Genomic DNA, 23,142 nt, shown 5'->3' with positions numbered 1-23,142 from the left:
CTGTCCTGAGCCTCAACTGGGCGGCTTCCTGCAGCCAGCTCTTGACTTCTCGATTTAGCCGCTCGACTGCAGCGTTGCCACGCGGCCAGTAGAGTGATGACCGGTGGTGCGTGATGCCGCGACGCTGCAGGTACGTGCGGAACTTCTCACTTGAGAACTGTGGACCGTTGTCACTGATGATTTCATCGCAGAAACCTTCTCGAGCCCAGAGAGCGCTGAGCATCCTGATGATGTCATCAGTTTCGACTGTGGATGTCAGAGCTATCTCTGGCCACTTGCTGTAGTAATCGGTAACGACGATCGCGAACCGTGCGGCAGGAGGCGCTGCGGAGATGGGTCCCACGATGTCAATACCGAGCTTGGACCATGGTCGGTCAGGCAGCTGGACGGGCTGTAGTGGTGCTGGTCGCGCCTGCTGGGCGAGCACCGAGTCCTTTGAACAGCACACGTGGCAGTTCTTCACGAGAGCGGCAGCAGCAGTCGCCATGCCGGGCCACCACGCCAGGTCTCTCAGGAGTTGTTTCGACCGGACAACGCCTTGGTGACCGGCGTGTGCCAGCTCCAGGTACCTGCTGCGCAGCGTCTCGGGGACGACGACCCGTTCAGGTCCGCGCATGACGATGCCATCTTCTCTGCACTGGAGTTCGTGGCGCACGGCGAAGTAATCGCGAAGGTCCGGCGCGCACTTGCGAGTCGTGTCGGGCCAGCCGAAGCGGATTGTAGAACGCAGCTTCTCCATCACCGGGTCGGCGGCTGAAGCGGCTCGGATGTCCTCCTCCGTGAGGACGTCGGCAGCGGCATCAGTGACGAGTGCGACGACATCGTCACTGTCAGTCTCAGCGGCAGTGGTGTCTGGGAGCGGTAGTCGCGAGAGAGTGTCCGCGACCGGGATACTGTGGCCAGGCTTGTACTGGACGGTATAAGAGTACGACATCAGTCGTGACTGCCATCTGGCGATCCGAGCTCCTGCGCGGTTGGCTGACTGAGGCGACAGCAGCGTTGTCAGCGCGGAGTGGTCGGTTCGTAGGGTGAAGTGGCGGCCCCAGAGGTAGATCCGCCAGTGCTCGATGGCATTCACAGCACTCAGCGCTTCTTTCTCGGAGACTGAGTACTTCGCTTCAGCATCTGTGAAGGAACGTGACCAGTAGGCCACTGGGCGCTCCTGTCCGTCCGCCTGGATCTGAGTCAGGACGGCGCCTGCACCACGGTCACTGGCGTCCGTGGTGACGATGGTGTCCAGTGCCGGCGAGAACGGCATCATCACCGGACTGGAGGAGATCAGGCTCTTGACGCTGTTGAAGGCGTGTTCCGCGGCTGGGCCCCACTCGAAGGGGACGTCCTTCTTCAACATCACAGTCAGCGGCTGGACCACCGTGGAGTAGGCGGGGATGAACCTGCTGAACCAGGCGGTGGTGCCGATGAAGCTCCGTAGCTCCTTGAGGTCGGTGGGGTGTGGTGCACCCACCACAGCCCTGATTGCTGACTGCAGAGGTGCGACTCCGTGCTTCGTCAGGCGGTGACCACAGAAGTCGACCTCAGGCTGGGAGAAGACGGACTTCTGCATGTTCACTGTGATGCGAGCTGCGCGAAGCCGGGCCAGGACGGCATGCAGGCGGGCATCGTGCTCGGACTGAGTGCGCCCGGACACCAAGATGTCGTCGAGGTAGTGACCACATCCTGCGATCCCGTCCAGGACTTGGTCCAGGAGCTTCTGGAACGCAGAGCCAGAACTGACGAGACCCATGGGAACTCGTTTCCAGCGGAAGAGGCCGTCCATGGTGAGGAATGCAGTGATGTCTCGGGAATCTTCATGCAGGCAGAGTTGGAAGTACGCGGACTTCAGGTCTATCCTGCTGTAGACGGTGCCTCGTAGGTTCCGCTCCAGGTCATCTATGGTGGGAAGTGGATGTACCTCTGCGATGATCTGAGAGTTTGGCCATCGAAGATCAGTGCAGATGCGGAGTTTGCCATCCTTCTTGCGAGTGACAGCCAGTGGGCTGACCCACTGAGACGCGTCTGCTCGTTCGATGACGTCAGCTCGGAGAAGTCGATTGAGTTCGGCTGACACCTCCTCCCGGACTGAGAGAGGCAGACGACGAAGCTTGAACGCTTTAGGCACAGCGTCAGGCTTCAGCTGGATCCTGTGAGCGTATCCGTCGATAGCTGGGAGATGAAGTTGCTCCTCTGACGCAGAGGTCTGCTCATCCAGATCGAAGATGGTGTGCGAAGCTGGGTGCAGAGTTAATCCCAGGGCACTCAGCACATCCATACCCATGATGGCCTCCAGGCGGGGCGTGTCCACCAGGTAGAATGATGCGTCGACCTTGCGCTCGTTGTAGCTGATGATGGCAGGGAGGGTGCCATGAACTTGAATGGGGTTGTGGCCGAAACCGTACAGGTTAGCAGAAGTAGGCTCGTAGCTGACACCCTTGAACAGCTGCTTGGCACGCTGCAGGCTTAGAAGCGAACAGGTGGCACCTGTATCCACTTGAAGATGCACACCCTCACGTGTGATGTCACCGGCTGTGATGGTCACTGGACACGACAGCTTCGTTGACTTGCCCTGTTCACAAGCCAGAACGTGCAGTTCTCTGACAGCTTGTGGTCTGGAACGGCTGGACCCAGATCTGCCGCCACGAGGACCTGGTTTCTTGGGTTTTGAACCTCCACCCCTGGGTTCTGGGTTGTCGCGACTGCGACACCAGGCAGCGAAGTGTCCCTGGCGGTTGCAGATGTGGCAGACGATGTGCCTGGCTGGGCAGCTGGGATCACGGACAGGGTGATCGTGACGTCCACAGTTGGTGCACGGGGTGCTGACGGTCTGGGCAGGTTGCTGATGTCCTTTACGTGTCTCCACCTTTGCGACAGCGGGAACAGGTGGAGCGGCGACAACACCATGCTGAATAGTAGCGGCCTGCTGCAGAGCCTGCTCATGAGCCTCTGCCATGCCGAGCAGCTTCGGCAGTGTTAGGTCATGCTCCTGCAGAAGGCGCTGACGCAGAGCATTGTGAGGGGTCTTCTCCACAATTTGGTCCCTGATCAGCTCGTCCTCCATCGCTCCGAAGTTGCACTTCTTGGCAAGTCCATGCAGAACTGCAGCGTAGTCTGCCGTAGACTCATGTGACTGCTGGCCTCTCTGCCGAAACTGGAACCGTTCTACGATGACGTTGGTCTTGGGTTCGTAGTGGTTGCGTAGTTGGCGAATGGTGACGTCATAGTCGTCCTCGTTCTCGTCCTTCACCGCGTCGGCAAGTTTTCATAAACGCGATATGCCTCATCTCCGATTGCACAGAGTAGCAGTGCACGTCTCTGGGCCGCTGGTAGAGGGGTGTCGCCACTGCGAGCAATTAAGTAGTTCCCGAACCGCCGCTCCCACGTCGCCCACGGCGTTTGCGGCGCACCAGGGTGCGGCAGGAACGGCGCGGGGAGTGGCACTCCGCCGTCGAAGGCGCTCATTGCGTCGCCGAATACAAGAAAACTGACGAAAATATAACACACGCGCTCGACATTACGTGAAAAGTTCGAAAAGTATCCACTCGTCGCCACAATATAGTGTCCTGGGTGTGTAATTCCGTCGAACGGTCCGGGCCACGACACGCCACGATTTGTCCAAGATGGAGACTGTTTATTTCCGATAGTGGCGGACGAGAAACGACACAATAGAGAAACGAGTACTCGGTACTCAGTACGACGGTACCCATAGGCTACGGTCACTACAGAGATGGCAGCCGACAGAACTCCTGCTACAAGAGGACACCAATGGAGACTAGCCAAGCCGCGAGCGGTCTCCAGGATTCGGCGCAACGCGTTCTCCATCCGGGTCATCAACGACTGGAACAGCCTACCGTCAGTGGTCGTCGCATCCGACACCCTGAACCAATTCAAAAACCGGCTTGACGCTCACTGGGCACACCATGCACACGACATCCCTCACGCAGATGAATAGTCAGACGCACGAGGAGCTCGACTAGAAAGGTTTCTAAAGGCCTAGTCTGGCCTATCCAAATTCTGTACTTCGTAAGTAAGTAAGTAAGTAAGTAAGAAACCTACAAGATTCTTACCAACAAGTTAGATATCGACCCCACGAAGCTGTTCAAACTACAAGATAACACAAGGACCAGGGGACACCACTTGAAGCTGGAGAAAAAGAGAGCAGACATCTCATAAGAGACATCTCATAACATTTTATTTCATACGAGGTACCTGAAACATTTCATACCTGAACAGATGAAATGTTTGTGTCACCGCTGTTAAGTTCTGCTCGGCTGCCTTGTTCAGTGGTAGGCGCGCGACCACCACTCTCCCCGATCGGCTAGGGCGGGGTTTCTGACCGCGTCCTGGACAGATGGCACCACTTCCTTCAGCACAGGCACCCACGCGAGGCCTATGAGAAGGGCTGGCCTTCCCTCTTGGCTCTTACTGAGGCTGGCGCGTTTGTTGTTGAGATGCCATGTGGGCACGGCAGATTCCCAATCAAGGAACCATGGTCTCAGCGAACAGTGTCTTGAGCTCCGGTCTTCGACACATCCAGAATGTCATGCTTCTCAAAGGTTGCCCGATCCCTATGTGTATGGCTATGCACTACCATATGTCCTCTGACGCAGCTGCGGCCATTGTGTGCCGCTCAATAGCACCTTTATAGCATCTGTGAGCTTATGCCTGCTCCTTCCCTGATCGATCGAGCCGGGCGCCGAGACGAGACATCTTGCTGCGTCTCACTCGGCCGTTAGGCCCGCTGGCCGGGCTCGGAGTCGATGAGACACCCCCTCAGCCATGCGTCACGTAGAGCCCGTGTGGGAGCAGCGTGACACGGCGTCCACCGCGAGCTTATTGTCTCTGTATTCGGGAACCCCTTCGTCGTGGACTGTATTGTCCGTTGGGCGCATAACGGCTCTGCTGCTGACGCATCCCAGAACTAACAAACAGCAGAACTCCACCGACCCACTGAAAACGTGGCCCCACACCCGTCGCCTGCACTTAATAGTCAATACCCCTGAGCTGATCGACTCGGATCCGTTGTATAGGCATCAACAGATGTATTTATGTGTAGTCTTAGAATAATTTTGACAGCGCTGTGGATACTGACCCCCTGTGTCCCTCAGCGCTGTGGATACTGAGACTGACTGACCCCCTGTGTCCTTCAGCGCTGTGGATACTGAGTACTGACCCCCTGTGTCTCTCAGCTCTGCGGCGATGGTGCCGCCCTCGCGGCTCTCGCAGCTGTTTGTGCGGCCGGACGATGCCGAGCCGATGGAGTTCCACCTGCTGGCGGGCCTGCCGCGCCCGGAGCGCTGCCGGCTGCAGGCGCTGGTGGAGGACCACGGCGGCGCGCTGGTGGCCAACCCGGCGCGCTGTCCGCACGCAGTCACTCTGGGCGCCGGCACGCCGGGATCGCAGCCGCGGCCGGCCGTCTCCGACCGGCCCGACACCTTCAGCACCCAGTGAGTGAGAGGAGGGGCGGGAGGGGCCCTCAGCACCCAGTGAGTGAGAGGAGGGGTGGGAGGGGCCCTCAGCAGTCAGAGAGTTAGAGGAGGGACGGGAGGGGCCCTCAGCAGTCAGAGAGTTAGAGGGACGGGAGGGACCCTCAGCAGCTAGTGAGTGAGAGGAGGGGCGGGAGGGGCCCTCAGCACCCAGTGAGTTGGAGGAGGGACGGGAGTGACCCTCAGCACCCAGTGAGTGGAGCAGGGCCCTCAGCAGGCAGTGAGTTGGAGGAGGGGCCCTCAGCACCCAGTGAGTGGAGCAGGGACCTTCAGCAGCCAGTGAGTGAGAGGAGGGACACTCAGCAGCCATTGGGTTAGAGGAGGGACAGGAAGGACCCTCAGCACCCAGTGAGTTGGAGGAGGGACGGGAGGGACCCTCAGCAGTCATTGGGTTAGAGGAGGGACGGGAGGGGCCCTCAGCGCCAGTGAGTGAAGGAGGGACACTCAACAGCCATTGGGTTAGAGGAGGGATGGGAGGGGCCCTCAGCGCCAGTGAGTGAAGGAGGGACGGGGAGGGAGGGACTGATCCTTCAGCAGGCCGGGCGCCGAGCCGCTCTGTGTCCGGTCTGTGTGTCCGTTCCCTGTGTGCTGAGCCTGTCTGTCTGTGTGCCCGGGCAGGTTCCTGGACGAGTGTGTGCGCCGCGGCCGGGTGGTGAGCCTGTGCCCGTTCCCTGTGTGCTGAGCCTGTCTGTGTGCCCGGGCAGGTTCCTGGACGAGGTGTGCGCCGCGGCCGGGTGGTGAGCCTGTGCCCGTTCCCTGTGTGCTGAGCCTGTCTGTCTGTGTGCCCGGACAGGTTCCTGGACGAGTGTGTGCGCCGCGGCCGGGTGGTGAGCCTGTGCCCGCTCCCTGTGTGCTGAGCCTGTCTGTGTGCCCGGGCAGGTTCCTGGACGAGTGTGTGCGCCGCGGCCGGGTGGTGAGTCTGTGCCCGTTCCGGCTGCAGCCCACCTCGCTGTACAGCCGGCCGGGCCAGGTGAACGCCGTGCTGCTGGGACGCTGCGCCCGCTCCGACCTGGCCGTGGTGACGGCGCTGCCCGACTCCGACTCGGACGACGAGCTGCGGCTGCTGACGGCCGCCGGGGAGCCGGGCCGCGGCGCCGCGCCCTACCGCGGCCGGCTCCGCTTCAGCCGCGAGAAGGACGAGGCGCTGGTGCGCTTCGTGGCCGAGCACGGCTGCCAGCGCTACGCGCCGCCGACGGCGCCCAAGTTCTGGCACCTGAAGGCGTTCCTGCTGCCGGCGCTGCTGGCCGACCATCCGCCACTGTCGCTGCACACCCACTTCATCAAACAGGTGGGACGGGTGCACGGCGGTAACACTGCCGGAACGCTAGGTGTGGGGCAGATGGACAGCAGAAATACCATGAGAGTGGGGCAGGCTGTGACCAGTCATGGGAGCTGAATGCTGATAGCCCAAAGGGATTCTTTATTAACCCGGGATAAGGGACCGCCGCTTCTGTAAGGCTTTTGCTGCAGCGACTCTATGTTACCCGATGTGTGTGTGTGTGGTGTGCTGGTGATCTGACGCGGCCGCTCTCTGACCCGGTTCCGACGGCGGCGTCTCGGGCGCTCGGCAGGTGAGGCCGCGGCTGGCCGACTTCAAGTCGACGGTGCCGGTGCACCTGGTGGCGCGGGCGGCCGAAGCCACGGCCACGCGTCTGGCGCTCACTGAGGACGAGCGGCGTGCCGTGGAGCAGCGCGAGCGGGACGACAGCCGGCAGCGGCAGCGGCGGCTCCGGCAGCGGCCCAGCTCCGCCGGCGACTCCGACACCAGCGCCGACGACCTGCTCTGCGTCACCGACTCGGAGAGCGAGCCGGGCCGCGCCACCGCCGCCCCGGCCGACACTCCCGCCGGCTCCGAAGCCGCTTCTGCCGCTGAAACGGCCGCTGTGAGCACGGTGCTGGAGACGGCCCCCAGTGCTGAGGGTGCTGAACTGGAGACTGCCCCCAGTGCTGAAGGTGCTGAACTGGAGATATCCCCCAGTGCCGAGGGTGCTGAACTGGAGACGGCCCCCAGTGCCGAGGGTGCTGACCTGGAGACGGCCCCCAGTTCTGAGGGTGCTGAACTGGAGACGGCCCCCAGTGCCGAGGGTGCTGAACTGGAGACGGCCCCCAGTGCTGAGGGTGCTGAACTGGAGACGGCCCCCAGTTCTGAGGGTGCTGAACTGGAGACGGCCCCCAGTGCCGAGGGTGCTGAACTGGAGACGGCCCCCAGTGCCGAGGGTGCTGAACTGGAGATGGCCCCCAGTGTCGAGGGTGCTGACCTGGAGACGGCCCCCTGTGCCGAGGGTGCTGAACTGGAGACGGCCCCCAGTGCCGAGGGTGCTGAACTGGAGACGGCCCCCAGTGCCGAGGGTGCTGAACTGGAGATGGCCCCCAGTGTCGAGGGTGCTGACCTGGAGACGGCCCCCTGTGCCGAGGGTGCTGACCTGGAGACGGTCTCCAGTGCCGAGGGTGCTGAGCTGGAGACGGCCCCCGGTGCTGAGGGTGCTGAGCCGGCCGCCGAGGGCGCTGATTTGACGACAGCCCCGGCCGCGTTAGGTGACGAGTCGGACTTTGTCCCGCCGACCAGCCCATCGGAGTGCTCGTCTTGTGGCGACAGCGATGAGACGGTACGTATCCCGGCAGCCGTGCAGCAGGTTATGGCGGCGCGCTGGAGCGGCGGCGCCGCGCGGCCCTCCTATTCGCCGATACTGTCGCGCCACACCAGGCGCCGCCGCCGGCCGCCAGCCGCCGGAGCCGCCGCTGGGAGCCCGCAGCTCTCCCCGGAGCTGGCCCCGGAGCCGGAGCCGGAGCCGGCGCTCGGCGACTCCCGGCGCTCCCTCTCGCCGGCGTTCCAGTCGGCGTTGTCCGATTCAGACGCAGCCGGGCCGAGCCACGCGGCGGACGCACAGCGGACAGACACCACGCGCCGGCTGCGCAGCTTCCGAATGCGCCGCCGGGCGGGTGAGGGCGGCTCCCCGCGCGCCGCCCGCCGACCGGAGCCCGGCGGAGAGCCGACGGCAGGCTCCCCCAGCCGGCGGGCGCGCGACGCGGGCCGCCGGGGCCGCCGGCTCTACAGCCACCCGCCGCTGCCGGAGGAGTACCCGGAGCGCGCGGCCGCCGGGCGCCGGCTGCGCTCGGCCAGTGGCTCAGGGAGCTCGGCGTCGAGCTCGGACGACTTCCAGCCGCCGCCCAGGAAGGCGACACGGCTGGACGGCGAGCGGTCTGCCCAGCCCGGCCCGTCCGGCCTGAGACCGGCGCGGAGAAGTCGCCGGCTGAGCTCCTCCGACAGCGCCGCCAGCCCGGACCCGGCGCGGCGTTCACGCCGACTGGGCTCCTCCGACAGCGCCGCCAGCCCGGACCCGGCGCGAAGTCGCCGGCTGAGCTCCTCCGACGGCGCCGCCAGCCCGGACCCGTCTCGGAGAAGTCGCCGGCCGAGCTCCCCCGACAGCGCTGCCAGCCCGGACCCGTCTCGGCCGGCGCGGAGAAGTCGCCGGCTGAGCTCCTCCGACGGCGCCGCCAGCCCGGACCCGTCTCGGCCGGCGCGGAGAAGTCGCCGGCTGAGCTCCTCCGATTACGGCGGCGACGCTGATTCGTCTGCGCGGTCGCGGCGCGAGCGGCAGGCGTACTCGTGGGCCGAGGAGGAGGTGCTGCTGCGCCGGGTGCTGGCCGAGCAGGCGGCCGGCGGCCTGCTGGGCGGCCGACGCGTCTGGGAGCGGCTGCAGGACAGCGGCGTGCTGCCGGGCCGCTCCTGGCAGTCCCTGAAGGAGCACTGGCGCCGGATGGCGCCGCGGCTCCGCAACAGCGCCCGGCTGACCGAGAGCCAGCGGCGCCAGCTGTGCCGCGCGCTGCGCCGGCCGGCCGGGCCGGGCCGCCGCGGCGCGCCGGCGCGGCCCTACACGCGCGCCGAGGACCTGGCCATGCTGCGGTACCTGCAGGAGGAGCCGCGCCGCGCGCTCGGCGTCTCGGGCCGCGCGCTGTGGCAGGAGATGGCCGCGGCGCTGGCCAGGCCCGGCCGGCCCACCAGGAGCTGGCAGTCTTTGAAAGAGCGCTTCCACAAGCGGATCGCGCCGGCGCTCCGCGAGTACCGGGAGGTGGACAGCGCCTTCCGCCGCTCCCTGGCCGACCGGCTGTGCCTGTGACGGCCGCGCACTTTTTATCGGTTCGTGCGTGCAGTGGGTGTGTGTCTGCATGCTCGTGTGGTTGGCTGTGATCATCGCATCGCCTGTTTGGTAGGTACGACACGTTGGGGGTAACGCCGCGCGCTCATGAGCTTTTGTTTTCACGGCCTACGATCGACTGAAAAGTCAGTGTACAAAACTTTGTATAGTGCACAGCCAAGATATATCTTAATACAATAATTTTCGTATACTTCTGGTTTGGGATGAGATGCTTCTAAAAATGGCCATGGATGTTTTCGAAATGTGATATTTGTGAGGTGTTTCACGGCACGCTGCTAGCATACGTGGCAAATTCGGTTTCCATGAAGACATCAACAACCTCGTAGTTCCCTCACTACCACAACCTGTGACGTTGGCTCGCGAAGTGCGCTGGCAGCGCCGGTGAAAAACGGATAACGACTCTGACTTTGAAGAGTAGCGTCAAGGGGATGAAGGCGAACTATGCGGAAACCCGTCTGCAGGCGTGCGCGGGCCAGAGAATAGGTATGTGTGTATGTATGCGTGTATGTATGGCCTATGGGTTACATAGCCTTGATATGTATGTACGGTATGTACACTCGGGGGCAGATTGATGTTCCACAACTCTTTATCCACCGGGTTCCTATGGCTCAGCATTGGCAGCAGCCGCCTGGTACCGGTAGACTGTGCCGCTTCACTTACTTGTCAAGCGGCACAGCCTACCCACCTGTATGACACCGGTCTGGGTCGGTGGCTGGAAGGCGATGTGGGCCGCCTGTGACGTCAGCGCAGCGGTGAGGGCCGAGCCCGGAGGCATGGCTCGGGTCGGCGCGGCGCGGCGGCTGGCGAGGACTGGGGAGTGAGGTGGGGTGGGAGCACGGACATCGCGTGGCTGAGCGAGTGTAGTTAACTTTCGCATCTCAAGGCGCCAATTATTCTACCTAACAATTGTGCTAAAGCAGTTGTTAAAATGTCCTATCCCCAAGACAGCGCCTATCATCATACTTGCCATGCACATTACGACACACTTAAGCGTGGCAATGGGACAGCCGATAGAACTTATGTCAATTGTCACTCGTGCATCGAGGTGCGGAGCTATATTAGTATTAAGGCCTTGATTGAGCAGATTGGTGTCTATTGTTTCGCACGGCAATCGTCCAGAGACGTGGGAACTGGGGGTTATGAGTAGTGCCGCAGCCAACGCTCCAATTTAAAGCGATTATTACTGTTGCTCTAATATGTGTTCGCAGCCTCCAATAGCAAACCATTCCAACTAGGAGCCAAAAAGTCGGCCACTCAGGGGGGTTCGAACCGGGCTTCTCCCACCGGCCAATTCACGACACGAGCGTTCATCCACTGAGCTACCGAGAATGATCCTCGTCCGCACAAAACAAAATCACATTCACCCGCTGACCGCCAATGACAGTATTGTGACATTTGATCGCGTTTGACCGCGGCGGGTGGTCGCTGGTTTCGGCAGCTCAGTGGATACACGCTAGCGTCGTGGGGTGACCGGTTGGAGAAACCCGGTTCGAACCGTCCCAGGTGCGCGACTTATTTTTCCTAGATGGAACGGTTTGCTATTGGTGGCTGCGACCACACATTAGAGGAACATAAGAGTTGGGACGCCGCGCTATCCAAAAACCCCAGTTCCCACGTCTCTGGACGATTGATGTGCGAAATAATAGACACCAATGAGCTCAATCAAGGCCTTAATACATATCTGTTAAAAACAATGTAGCTCCGCAACTCGATGCACGTGTGATATAAATTCTATCGGCTGTCCCAATGTCACGTTTAAGTGTGTCGTAATGTGCATGGCAAGTATGATGATAGGCGCTGTCTTGGGGATAGGACATTTTAACAACTGCTTTAGCACAATTGTTAGGTAGAATAATTGGCGCCTTGAGACGCGAAAGTTAACACGCGCAGTGGAAGGGTTGCCAGTACTACGCCCAGTGGAAGGGGGGGGCGGATGTCGCCCCCCCCCCCTAAGATCTCAGCTCCCACTGGAGCTAGAAAGACGAAATTTGGAGGGTAGGTGGGGGCCATGGGGAACTCTGTTGTGTGTGAATTTCATGACCCTAGGTCAATATCTTCAAGGTCAAATGAGGTCAAATGTGGTCAAATCTGCCATATGAGCGACTTTTTTGCGTTTACACGCCGATAACTCAAAAAGTTACCGGCCGATTTTCTTTTTTCTTTCACCATACGAAAGACCAAACATTTGTGAGTATGTAAGATGAATTTCTAGTTAATCCAACAATAAATATGGCAGTTAGAAGCCTGCTAAGGGTAAGATGTCGCCGGCTGAAGCGGGATCGGCCGACGCGGGAAACGCGGCAATCACAATTTTGTGTTTACACACTCATAACTCAAGTTGTTACCGGCCGATTTTCAAAATTCTTTGACCATATGATTCTCTGTACATTTCTCAGTCTTCTCACCAAATTTGACGTGAATCTAATATAATCAGCGGTAAGGAGCGCGATGTAAAGACGGAACCGTCCCGCCCCGGCACAGTCTACAATTCAGGCGGCGCGTAACGGCTAGCGCCGGCCGCCGCGCCGCCGCGGCGCCGCGGCGGCAGGATGTTTGACTTTACATCGCTCTCACTAGAAAAGTTGTGAACCGATTTTCTTATTTCTTGCACGAGAAGATCAGCAATTCAATTCTGGGCAGGTAGCCAAAATTTCACATTAATATTTTGATTGCGGCGCCAGTTATTGGCGAAAAACAGGAGGGGTGGGCGAAATCCGCCCCCCCCCCTTCCACTGCGCGTGTTAACTACACTCGCTCAGCCGCGCGATGGTCCGTGCTCCCACCCCACCTCACTCCCCAGCCCTCGCCAGACGCCGCGCCGCGCCGACCCGAGCCATGCCTCCGGGCTCGGCCCTCACCGCTGCGCTGACGTCACAGGCGGCCCACATCGCCTTACAGCCACCGACCCAGACCGGTGGCATACGGTGTGGGTAGGCTGTGCCGCTTGACAAGTAAGTGAAGCGGCACAGTCTACCGGTACCAGGCGGCTGCTGCCAATGCTGAGCCATAGGAACCCGGTGGATAAAGAGTTGTGGAACATCAATCTGCCCCCGAGTGTACCAATACCGTGAATTCGAATAAAAGGGTGCAGTACTTTATGACAGCGTACTTTTTCTTCTAATTCATAACCTGATTTTCAATGGACGTAAATTTGACTAATTTCAACACTAGAAAGTGATTATCAATGACGTCAATTCAAATGAACACAATTTTTTGCTAAAACGCAATTTCCTGGTTAAATGATACGTTTGGCATCTTAAAATTGATCTGTTTTTTTTTTTTTGCAGTTACATTTTTCGAAGCTGCACATAAGCTCTTAAGAAATTAGCATCATTTACATAGAATCATTAGTATCTCACTGCCAATGAAATGATTGTAAGAAAATGACGTAATAAGCCCAAGAGATTTCTTTCCAGAATATTGCGCTATCAAATAACATTTGGTTGTGGAAAACGTGACCGTGTATTACGTTTATTTCTTTTGGTGCTGGCGTTTGCCTGATGTGGTGACAATTACTACAGATTTATGAAAATAACCTAAAATGGCAATGGAATCTAAACAAGGAGGCATTCGCGGGATGTTTAACCCTTATTCTTCGGCTGATCCCTCTGTAAATGTCCCAGGTAAGTTGATAAATGCTTGATGGCCCATGGGTCATGGGTGTCGTTTTGTCATTTGTGTAGGCTGGTTAGGGGCTGATTCCTACCAATAATTTCATAATTTAAACATAATAATTTATGGCATTGTGTGGTAAGAATGGCACTGGTATCCTAAGATTAACTATCAGAGCTGGAGCCCTGCCAATAATTTTTGGAAAGTGACGCCCGTGTATAAATGGGATGACCGTGAAAACAGGGCGCCCTGGGCGATTTGATCAAAGCTCTTGAAATTCACTTGCACAAACCACATGACAATCACTGTGTAGAAGGCATTGGGAGGGGGAGAACTTCTCATTAGTCACGTGACCAAATATGCTCTCCGGCGCCCCGTTTTCACTGGTGTCCTATAAATAATAGGTAACCATTGATTAAAACAGATAGGTACCTGTTATGGACATGTGTGCTATAAATATTCCTTTTATTATTCCTTTTATAACTGTACAAAACATGTCATTTTCAGTTCAGGCAAAGTTTGTTTTTTAGCAGTTTGGCTCCAAGTCAAATTTTGTATGCATCACTTGCTTGTCATTGTTGTTTCAGCTTTAGCCAGCCACAAATGCTGAACTGTGAACTGAGCCTGATATTGTTGCCTGACCTGGTGCCTGATTTTACATTGCATTAGTCCAGATGATTCTGATCTGTAAAGCAGAAGGCCATAGCTGAAAAGATGAATTGGTATCTATCTTGGTTTGGTATATTACATCTTGCATCATCAGCATCTTGGTTGGTATAGTTATCTTGTTATCTTATTAAGTTCAAAATCACTGCTGGCTGAATGTGCTGTATGAGCACAATGGTTTTCTCTGCAGAAGTCATATTCCAGTTTGCTGCTACTTTTTTATCAGAGCAGTGTTGACTGCTGACTGATCACTGGTGACTGCTGACTGTTTGACTGAATAATCAGCACAGCGGTGTGTTCTGTGTTTCAGTGGCATCATCACCAGGCCTGTCACAAATCTCTCCGTACCTGAACTTTGACCCGTCGTACCTGGGCACCACACAGCCAGAGTTCATCTTCCCAGAGGGAGCCGCCAAACAGAGGGGTCGCTTTGAGGTCGCCTTCTCTCAGATTGGAGGTGAGCCCACCTCTGTGACAGACCCCACCTCTGTGACAGGTCCCCTAGCTGTGTGACAGCTCCCATCTCTGTGTGACAGACCCCACCTCTGTGTGACAGCTCCCACCTCTGTGTGACAGACCCCATCTCTGTGTGACAGACCCCACCCCTGTGTGACAGCTGCCACCTCTGTGTGACAGACCCCACCTCTGTGACAGACCCCACCTCTGTGACAGACCCTACCTGTGTGACACCTGCCACCTCTGTGTGACAGCTCTGCACCTCTCTGACAGACCCCACCTCTGTGTGATGGACCCCACCTCTGTGTGATGGACCCCACCTCTCTGACAGACCCCTCCTCTGTGATGGACCCCACCTCTGTGTGACAGACCGTACCTGTGTGATAGGCCCCTTACCTGAAAAGTGTGAAGTTTTGAGGTGACATTATCACAGATCACATCAAATAACTATGCCATGTGCTGTAACTTTTGTGGCGTCTGTCCAGCTGAATCAGTTTCACGAGTGGGAGGATCTCACAGTGACTCCACAACCCGATCTGCCCCTCAGACCGTGATACGACGGGGAGACTATGGTATGATCTCCCCCTGAGACCGTGACACGACGGAGAGACCATGGTATGATCCAGTATGATCCCCCTGAGACCGTGATACGACGGGGAGACCATGGTATGATCCGGTATGATCCCCCTGAGACCGTGATACGACGGGGAGACCATGGTATGATCTCCCCCTGAGACCGTGACACGACGGAGAGACCATGGTATGATCTCCCCCTGAGACTGTGATACGACGGGGAGACCATGGTATGATCTCCCCCTGAGACTGTGATACGACGGGGAGACCATGGTATGATCTCCCCCTGAGACTGTGATACGACGGGGAGACCATGGTATGATCTCCCCCTGAGACCGTGGTACGACGGGGAGACCATGGTATGATCTCCCCCAGACCGTGACACGGAGCTGCTCTGACCGCCCTGTGTCCACAGGCGGCTGTCTGGGCGGAGGCGTCTACGGAGGCGCCATCGGCCTGTTCAACGGCCTGCGGGACACCCAGCTGGCTGGTCACACGGGCGCCGTACGGAGAACACAGTGAGTGGTCACACGGGCGCCGTGCGGAGAACACATTGAGTGGTCACACGGGCGGAGAACACAGTGAGTGGTCACACGGGCGGAGAACACAGTGAGTGGTCACACGGGCGGAGAACACAGTGAGTGGTCACACGGGCGGAGAACACAGTGAGTGGTCACACGGGCGGAGAACACAGTGAGTGGTCACACGGGCGCCGTACGGAGAACACAGTGAGTGGTCACACGGGCGCCGTGCGGAGAACACAGTGAGTGGTCACACGGGCGCCGTGCGGAGAACACAGTGAGTGGTCACACAGGCGCCGTACGGAGAACACAGTGAGTAGCCACACGGGCACCGTGCGGAGAACACAGTGGGTGGTACTGGTCACACGGGCGGAGAACACAGTGAGTGGTACGTCACACGGGCGGAGAACACAGTGAGTGGTACGTCACACGGGCGGAGAACACAGTGAGTGGTCACACGGGCGGAGAACACAGTGAGTGGTCACACGGGCGGAGAACACAGTGAGTGGTCACACGGGCGCCGTGCGGAGAACACAGTGAGTGGTCACACGGGCACCGTGCGGAGAACACAGTGGGTGGTACTGGTCACACGGGCGGAGAACACAGTGAGTGGTCACACGGGCGGAGAACACAGTGAGTGGTCACACGGGCGGAGAACACAGTGAGTGGTCACACGGGCACCGTGCGGAGAACACAGTGAGTGGTCACACGGGCGGAGAACACAGTGAGTGGTCACACGGGCGGAGAACACAGTGAGTGGTCACACGGGCACCGTGCGGAGAACACAGTGGGTGGTCACACGGGCACCGTGCGGAGAACACAGTGAGTGGTCACACGGGCACCGTGCGGAGAACACAGTGGGTACTGGGTGGTACTGGTCACACGGGCGGAGAACACAGTGAGTGGTCACACGGGCGGAGAACACAGTGAGTGGTCACACGGGCGGAGAACACAGTGAGTGGTCACACGGGCACCGTGCGGAGAACACAGTGGGTGGTCACACGGGCGGAGAACACAGTGAGTGGTCACACGGGCGGAGAACACAGTGAGTGGTCACACGGGCGCCGTGCGGAGAACACAGTGAGTGGTACTGGTCACACGGGCGGAGAACACAGTGAGTGGTCACACGGGCGGAGAACACAGTGAGTGGTCACATGGGCGCCGTGCGGAGAACACAGTGAGTGGTCACACGGGCGCCGTGCGGAGAACACAGTGAGTGGCCGTGCCGTCGGTGTTCAGGGGCAGCTCGCCGCCGGGGGGCCGCTGGGGATCCCGGGACGGCGCCGGGCGCAGTGGAGTTCGGTCGGACGGCACAGACCCTCCCCTGGTCTGCCGCCCGGTCACCTTCCCGTGGTCTGCCGCCACAGACCCCGCAGTCTGCCGCCCGGCCTCCTGCAGCACAGACCCCGCAGTCTGCCGCCCGGCCTCCTACAGCACAGACCCCGCAGTCTGTCGCCACAGACCCCGTGGTCTGCCGGCCGGCCTCCTACATCCCCTCTGCTCCCGCAGTCTGCCGCGACATTCCACAGACCCCGCAGTCTGCCGGCCGGCCTCCTACATCCCCTCCGCTCCCGCAGTCTGTCGCCACAGACCCCGCAGTCCACCGCCCGGCCTCCTACAGCACAGACCCCGCAGCCACAGACCCCGCAGTCTGCCGCCACAGACCCCGCAGTCTGCCGCCACAGACCCCGCAGTCTGCCGCCCGGCCTCCTACATCCCCTCCGCTCCCGCAGTTTGCCGCTCCATCCAGGTGGCGCCGCCTGTCCCACGGATAGCAGCTGATCGGTTCTATCCAGAAAATACACCGGCACACGCGCTCATTGGCTACCAGACCGTCACTGACCTGCGCCGCCTTCTAAACGGTTATAAAAGGCTCCAAGTAATGTCAGGCGTGGTACGGACTGGATGAGGTGTCACAGTGTGGGACAGACGTCTCTGTATCCGTACGTGACCTCTGAGGGCTAAATCTGTACTCACTATTAGTGCGAAATTCCGGAGAATTTCCCTGTTTCGTTCAATATCGAAACCGTGAGCGGTTTTTGAGTCATGTTAAAACGGGCAAAACTTATAGCACCAGTGCACTTGTCTAAATAGTAAATACTCTGGTTATTTTCATGCAAAATATTATTATACCAGCTTTATTGAAGCGTGGATTGTGGGCTTGCGCGTCTTTGGAGTTTTTGCGAGAAACTTTGTCGCACTGACCCTTGTCGGCAGTTTGTTTCTCGCAGTCTGACAGAAGCTCTGTCGTCTGTCGCTGATGTGTCGGTGATTTCTTGTTTGTGATGTGTGGATGATTTTTCGGTGATTGGTCAGGTATCGCCGATGTGTCCGGTGCCAGTGATTCGTCGGTGACCTGCCAATGTGTCGGTGACCTGTCAATGTGTCGGTGACCTGCCAATGTGTCGGTGACCTGCCAATGTGTCGGTGATGTGTCGGTGAGCTGCCAATGTGTCAGTGATTCGTCGGTGAGCTGTCAATGCGTCGTTGAGCTGTTAATGTGTTAGTGATTCGTCGTTTGTTGGTGATGTGTTGGTGATTCGTCGGTGTGTCTGTGTTTCGGTGATGTAGCGGTGACCTGTCAGTGTGTCGGTGACCTGTTATTGTGTCGGTGACTTGTTATTGTGTCGGTGACCTGCTATTGTGTCGGTGACCTGTTATTGTTTCGGTGACCTGTTATTGTTTCGGTGACCTGTTATTGTGTCGGTGACCTGTTATTGTTTCGGTGACCTGTTATTGTTTCGGTAATGTGTCGGTGGTGTGTCGGTGACCTGTTATTGTGTCGGTGACCTGTTATTGTTTCGGTGATGTGTCGGTGACGTATCAGTGTCTCTGCGCCGCCGCCAGGATGATCAACTACGTGATGAAGCGCGGCGCCGCCTCTGCCAACACGGTGGGCGTCATGGCCGTCATGTACTTCTCGTTCGGCGTGCTGCTGGGATGGGCGCGCGGCACCGACGACGAGCTGAACACGCTGACTGCTGGCACCGCCACCGGGCTGCTCTACAAGTCCTCCGGTGAGGGGGGGGGGAGGGACACTGGGCTGCTCTACAAGTCCTCCGGTGAGCGGGGGGGGGGGACACCGCCACCGGGCTGCTCTACAAGTCCTCCGGTGAGGGGGGAGGACACCGGGCTGCTCTACAAGTCCTCCGGTGAGGGGGGGGGGGCACCGCCACCGGGCTGCTCTACAAGTCCTCCGGTGAGGGGGGGGGGGCACCGCCACCGGGCTGCTCTACAAGTCCTCCGGTGAGGGGAAAAGAGAGAGGTCGGCAGGCAGAAAGAGTGGAGGATAAGTGTCGGGAAGAGGATTAAGTTAGCGAGAATAGCTGGAGTACCATGCTCCAAGTATTGTGCTCGTGTGTCCAATCCATGGCTGGAATCGCGTTCTTATTTCCATGTTTTCCGCGTCAGGCGAGCGCGGTGCGGTTGACTTGTGTCGTATGAGGGGTGGTGGTTCAGAGACTACGGAATCTGGTCACCCCGCACAGTCTAATCAGTCCGGTCACGCACATACACTGCCTGCCTGACATGAGAGAACGCCAGGCCGGGCAGCCGGAGGGCGGATACCAAGAGCATGTCTTTTATTTAATTTTAAACCCACATTGAATACACTTTGCACCTGGCGTTCATTTAAGAACGTTACATATTTTTCTCGTGGTATAAAACGTACTGGTAGTTTCTCCCAGTCACCATAACGCCAAGTTCAGGCGACCTCGGCCCAGGTCCACCTCTGACCTCTGACCCTTACCCCGGGCCCTGACTCTGCCTCTGACCTTTGACCTGTGACCTCTGACCTGTGACCCCTGTCTGCGCCCACAGCCGGCGCCAAGCGGTGTGTGATGGGCGGCGGAGTGACCTCTGACCTGTGACCCCTGTCTGCGCCCACAGCCGGCGCCAAGCGGTGTCTGATGCGCGGCGGAGTGACCTCTGACCTCTGACCCCTGTGTCCGCCCACGGCCGGCGCCAAGCGGTGTCTGATGGGCGGCGGAGTGACCTCTGACCTCTGACCCCTGTGTCCGCCCACAGCCGGCGCCAAGCGGTGTCTGATGGGCGGTGGAGTGACCCCTGACCTGTGACCTCTGACCTGTGACCTGTGACCCCTGTGTCCGCCCACAGCCGGCGCCAAGCGGTGTGTGATGGGCGGCGGTCTGACCTGTGACCTCTGACCTCTGACCTGTGACCCCTGTGTCCGCCCCACAGCCGGCGCCAAGCGGTGTCTGATGGGCGGCGGCGTGACCCCTGACCTCTGACCTGTGACCTCTGACCTGTGACCCCTGTGTCCGCCCACAGCCGGCGCCAAGCGGTGTCTGATGGGCGGCGGCGTGGGCCTGGCGCTGGCGGCCGCCTACTGTCTGGCCACCTCGCGGGACCGGCTGCAGAGCCTGCGCACCTACAGCTAGGGCCGCCGCAGGTCAGCACCTCGCGCCGCGCGCCGTCCGCAGGGCTGACGGACTCGCTCAGGGGTGCCCCGCCCCGCCCCGCCCCGCCCTGCCCCGCCCCGCGCGCTAGTGTAATGGGAGTGACGCCATGGGCTGCCGGCACCGGCCGGCCGCACCCATTGGTCGTTAACTGAAGGCCGTGCTCTGATTGGCCGGGCGGCGTGACCCGGCCGCTCTGATTGGCTGTCTGGGGTCAGGGTCGCCCGGCGGTCGTTGCTGATTGGTCTGTGTCGCTGTGATACGTGGAATGGCCGACCGTTAGCTCTGGTGGCGGCGTGGACACGTTGCTATGGGGTCTGCCGCCGCACAGAGCGGACTGAATGAACTGCACACGGAAACCAAACAAATACAAATAGCAAAACCGACCGACAGGCCTCTGTGGGGACAGGGACCTAATTGGGGACGCCTTTATTCTATAGCAACGCGGTTGTAGAAATTTCCGTCCTGGTTAAATTTGCATGAACAATGAACAGCAAAACAACACAAAACTAAGAAGCAGATAAACGGAGGCCATCGGGCGCACTGCCAAGCCTGGCTCTGGCTCGCGCGCTGTCCGCGAACCTGGCTCCGTAAAGCTAACGATGGCAGACAGTCATCATTAAACATGCTGTCGAGATTGATTTGATCGGCGCATGTCGCTCATTTCCCGGGCGTGGATAGTTAATGTGACTTTCTCAGAATGGCCGGCTGGGGTCGCTGTCCATTGTTCCTGGTGACCGCCTATTAAAGGCCATAGTCATGGTAACGACAGCGTGTTCTCGGAGTCCGCCCGAGCCGGCGGCGGACCGAGTGTCTGCACGTCACCCGGCCGGGAGTACGACTCTCGCGAGATTAAGCGGTAGGTTTTGCACTTTCACATTTCCGGTTATATCTCAGAAACTAATCGATCTACGATGAAGCCATTTTACACGATCATGGCCGGCTTGTGAAGCAACAAGTCGATCACATTTTCAACACTTAAAAGCTTAAGACGACGAAGATATGGCCTGAAGTACGCTAAATTTTCTAGGTGCAAAACCTACCACTAAAACCCGCGAGACCTGTACATACATTAGTGGCCCGGCCGGAAGTATACAGTGACCCGTCCGGGAGTAACAGACAGTGACCGGTTCGGCAGTATTGCAGTGACCCGTCCGGGAGTAAATCAGTGACCCGCCCGGGAGTAAATCAGTGACCGGTCCGGGACTATACACTATACAGTGGCCCGTCCGGGAGTAAATCAGTGACCCGACCGGGAGTACATACATCAGTGGCCCGTCCGGGAGTGCATACATACATCAGTGACCCGGTCGGGAGTACATACATACATCAGTGACCCGTCCGGGAGTACATACATCAGTGACCCGTCCGGGAGTTGCAGTGACCCGTCCGGGAGTACATCAGTGACCCGTCCGGGAGTTGCAGTGACCCGTCCGGGAGTACATCAGTGACCCGGCCGGGAGTAACAGCGGCCCGTCCGGGAGTACAGTGACCCGTCCGGGAGTACAGTGACCCGTCCTGGGAGTACATACATCAGTGACCCGGCCGGAAGTAACAGTTAGTGACCCGGCCGGGAGTAACAGTCAGTAACCCGGCCGGGAGTAACAGTCAGTAACCCGGCCGGGAGTAACAGTCAGTGACCCGTCCGGGAGTGCATACATCAGTGACCCGTCCGGGAGTATACAGTGACTCGTCCGGGAGTACATACATCAGTGACCCGGCCGGGAGTAACAGTCAGCGACCCGTCCGGGAGTACATACATCAGTGACCCGGCCGGGAGTACATACATCAGTGACCCGTCTGGGAGTACATACATCAGTGACCCGGCCGGGAGTAACAGTCAGTAACCCGGCCGGGAGTAACAGTCAGTGACCCGTCCGGGAGTGCATACATCAGTGACCCGGCCGGGAAGTGCCCCCCGGTACATCAGTGACCGGTCCGGGAGTATACAGTGACTCGTCCGGGAGTTTCCAGTGACCCGTCCGGAAGTACTCGGCAGCAGGGTCGGATCTAGGATTTCGATAGGGTGGGGGCAGTCAAGCACAGGGGCGGCACATTTTCCGCCTAAGGGGGCGGCATTTATAGGGTCTGTTCCAGTCCAGTGAAAAAAAAACGAGCTTGACGGCCGTCACGAGACGCAGCGATTGATATTCAAATTTAGGGTCTCAGGTCAACTGGTGACCTCTGGTCAGGTAACTTACCCTAAAGTCGGGTTTTTGTTTTTGGCAAATAATTTTGCAAACAAATGGCCATAGAGCAAAAATTTAGGCATAATCGTATTCCTCTCAAGCTGCGTCGAATGCTGTGGGTACTTTTTGTTCGGTAAAGGTCACAATCAAGATTGACACAAAGGTCGTCAGGTCAAGCCCCCTCAGGACACTGTTCGGACTAGGTCAGGTTGCATATTAATCGATTTGGAAGCTCATTGCAATCACAATGATGCCTTTCCCGACTCTAGCTTAATTTGGTCGAAAGTTATTAACGAAAAACGATTATGACCCAAAAGAACGTCCTCTGTGACGTTCTCTGTGGCGTCATACAAGTAGGTACAAAATGCCAAAATAAGGCACGGAATCCTTTGACGAGCGTATGAAAACACATTTATTTGCGTCTTCGGGCGGATTATATAACAACTATATGTTCCAAAAAGAGCAGTTCAGTAGTTCCCCCATAGGTTTATAATGGGGGAGGTCAGGTGACTGACCTGACCCAAGATGAATTGTACGAACAATCCAAGATATACGAAGTATGAGTACCCGGGAGCTTGTTACTTTCTGAAAGTGTCATCATCCTCGCCGACACTTTGCCTGGCGTTGGCGGCGTTGCGAAGTTGCAACATTTTTTTTTTGACAGTGCAGACTGCAGAGTGCAGACTGCAGAGGTTTACTTATAACCTTTAGAGGTTTATGCATCGGTCAGTGACCTGACCATAGTTGGAGAATTGTACTGAACTGTGGGTGCACGAGCTCTCCCAATTCCACGCCAGCTTGGCTTTGGAGCCGCAACAGACTGTGGAGGTCAAGGTCACCGCTAGGGCGGCGGCGGATTTGCTGCGCCCGAGCACCCACCGTTCGGCACAATTATCCACCTATGGACCTGAACTAACCTGGAAAGGAATCAGGTGTCATAAGGTCTGGTTTGGATGGGGGCTCACGTAGGCCAAGTTTCAGCTCTCTATCGAAAACGGCTCCTGAGCAGTCACGAAAAAAATCGTAAGGGGTGCCCCCCCCCCCTCCTCCCTCGGCCCGCGAGGGTTAAA

General features: G+C 58.5%; 2 protein-coding genes across 3 annotated transcripts; both read left to right on the top strand.

The window, feature by feature from the left end:
• The first annotated feature begins 4,288 nt into the window (after positions 1-4,288).
• On the top strand, positions 4,289-9,827 carry LOC122383502 (nucleolar protein dao-5-like). The gene is made up of 3 exons (XM_043370005.1): positions 4,289-5,441; positions 6,360-6,768; positions 7,052-9,827. The coding sequence occupies exons 1-3, from the start codon at positions 5,194-5,196 to the stop codon at positions 9,596-9,598; spliced, it is 3,204 nt and encodes a 1,067-aa protein (XP_043225940.1). The 5' UTR covers positions 4,289-5,193; the 3' UTR covers positions 9,599-9,827.
• Positions 9,828-12,818: 2,991 nt separating this feature from the next.
• Positions 12,819-20,269, top strand: LOC122383501 (mitochondrial import inner membrane translocase subunit Tim23-like). 2 transcript variants are annotated; one of them, XM_043370003.1, is made up of 5 exons: positions 12,819-13,260; positions 14,226-14,372; positions 15,360-15,462; positions 18,313-18,482; positions 19,756-20,269. In XM_043370003.1, the coding sequence occupies exons 1-5, from the start codon at positions 13,179-13,181 to the stop codon at positions 19,863-19,865; spliced, it is 612 nt and encodes a 203-aa protein (XP_043225938.1). In that variant the 5' UTR covers positions 12,819-13,178; the 3' UTR covers positions 19,866-20,269. The 2 variants fall into 2 exon arrangements, with proteins under 2 accessions (XP_043225938.1, XP_043225939.1); XM_043370004.1 differs by lacking the exon at positions 19,756-20,269 and adding an exon at positions 19,423-19,487 and having other exon boundaries at positions 13,072-13,260.
• Positions 20,270-23,142: the final 2,873 nt, after the last annotated feature.

Source organism: Amphibalanus amphitrite, unplaced genomic scaffold (assembly GCF_019059575.1).
Source record: "Amphibalanus amphitrite isolate SeventyFive unplaced genomic scaffold, NRLGWU_Aamphi_draft 000165F_arrow, whole genome shotgun sequence".
Lineage (NCBI taxonomy): Eukaryota > Metazoa > Arthropoda > Thecostraca > Balanomorpha > Balanidae > Amphibalanus > Amphibalanus amphitrite.
The sequence above is the reverse complement of the archived record's forward strand: the minus strand, read 5'-3'. Positions and strand labels throughout refer to the sequence as shown.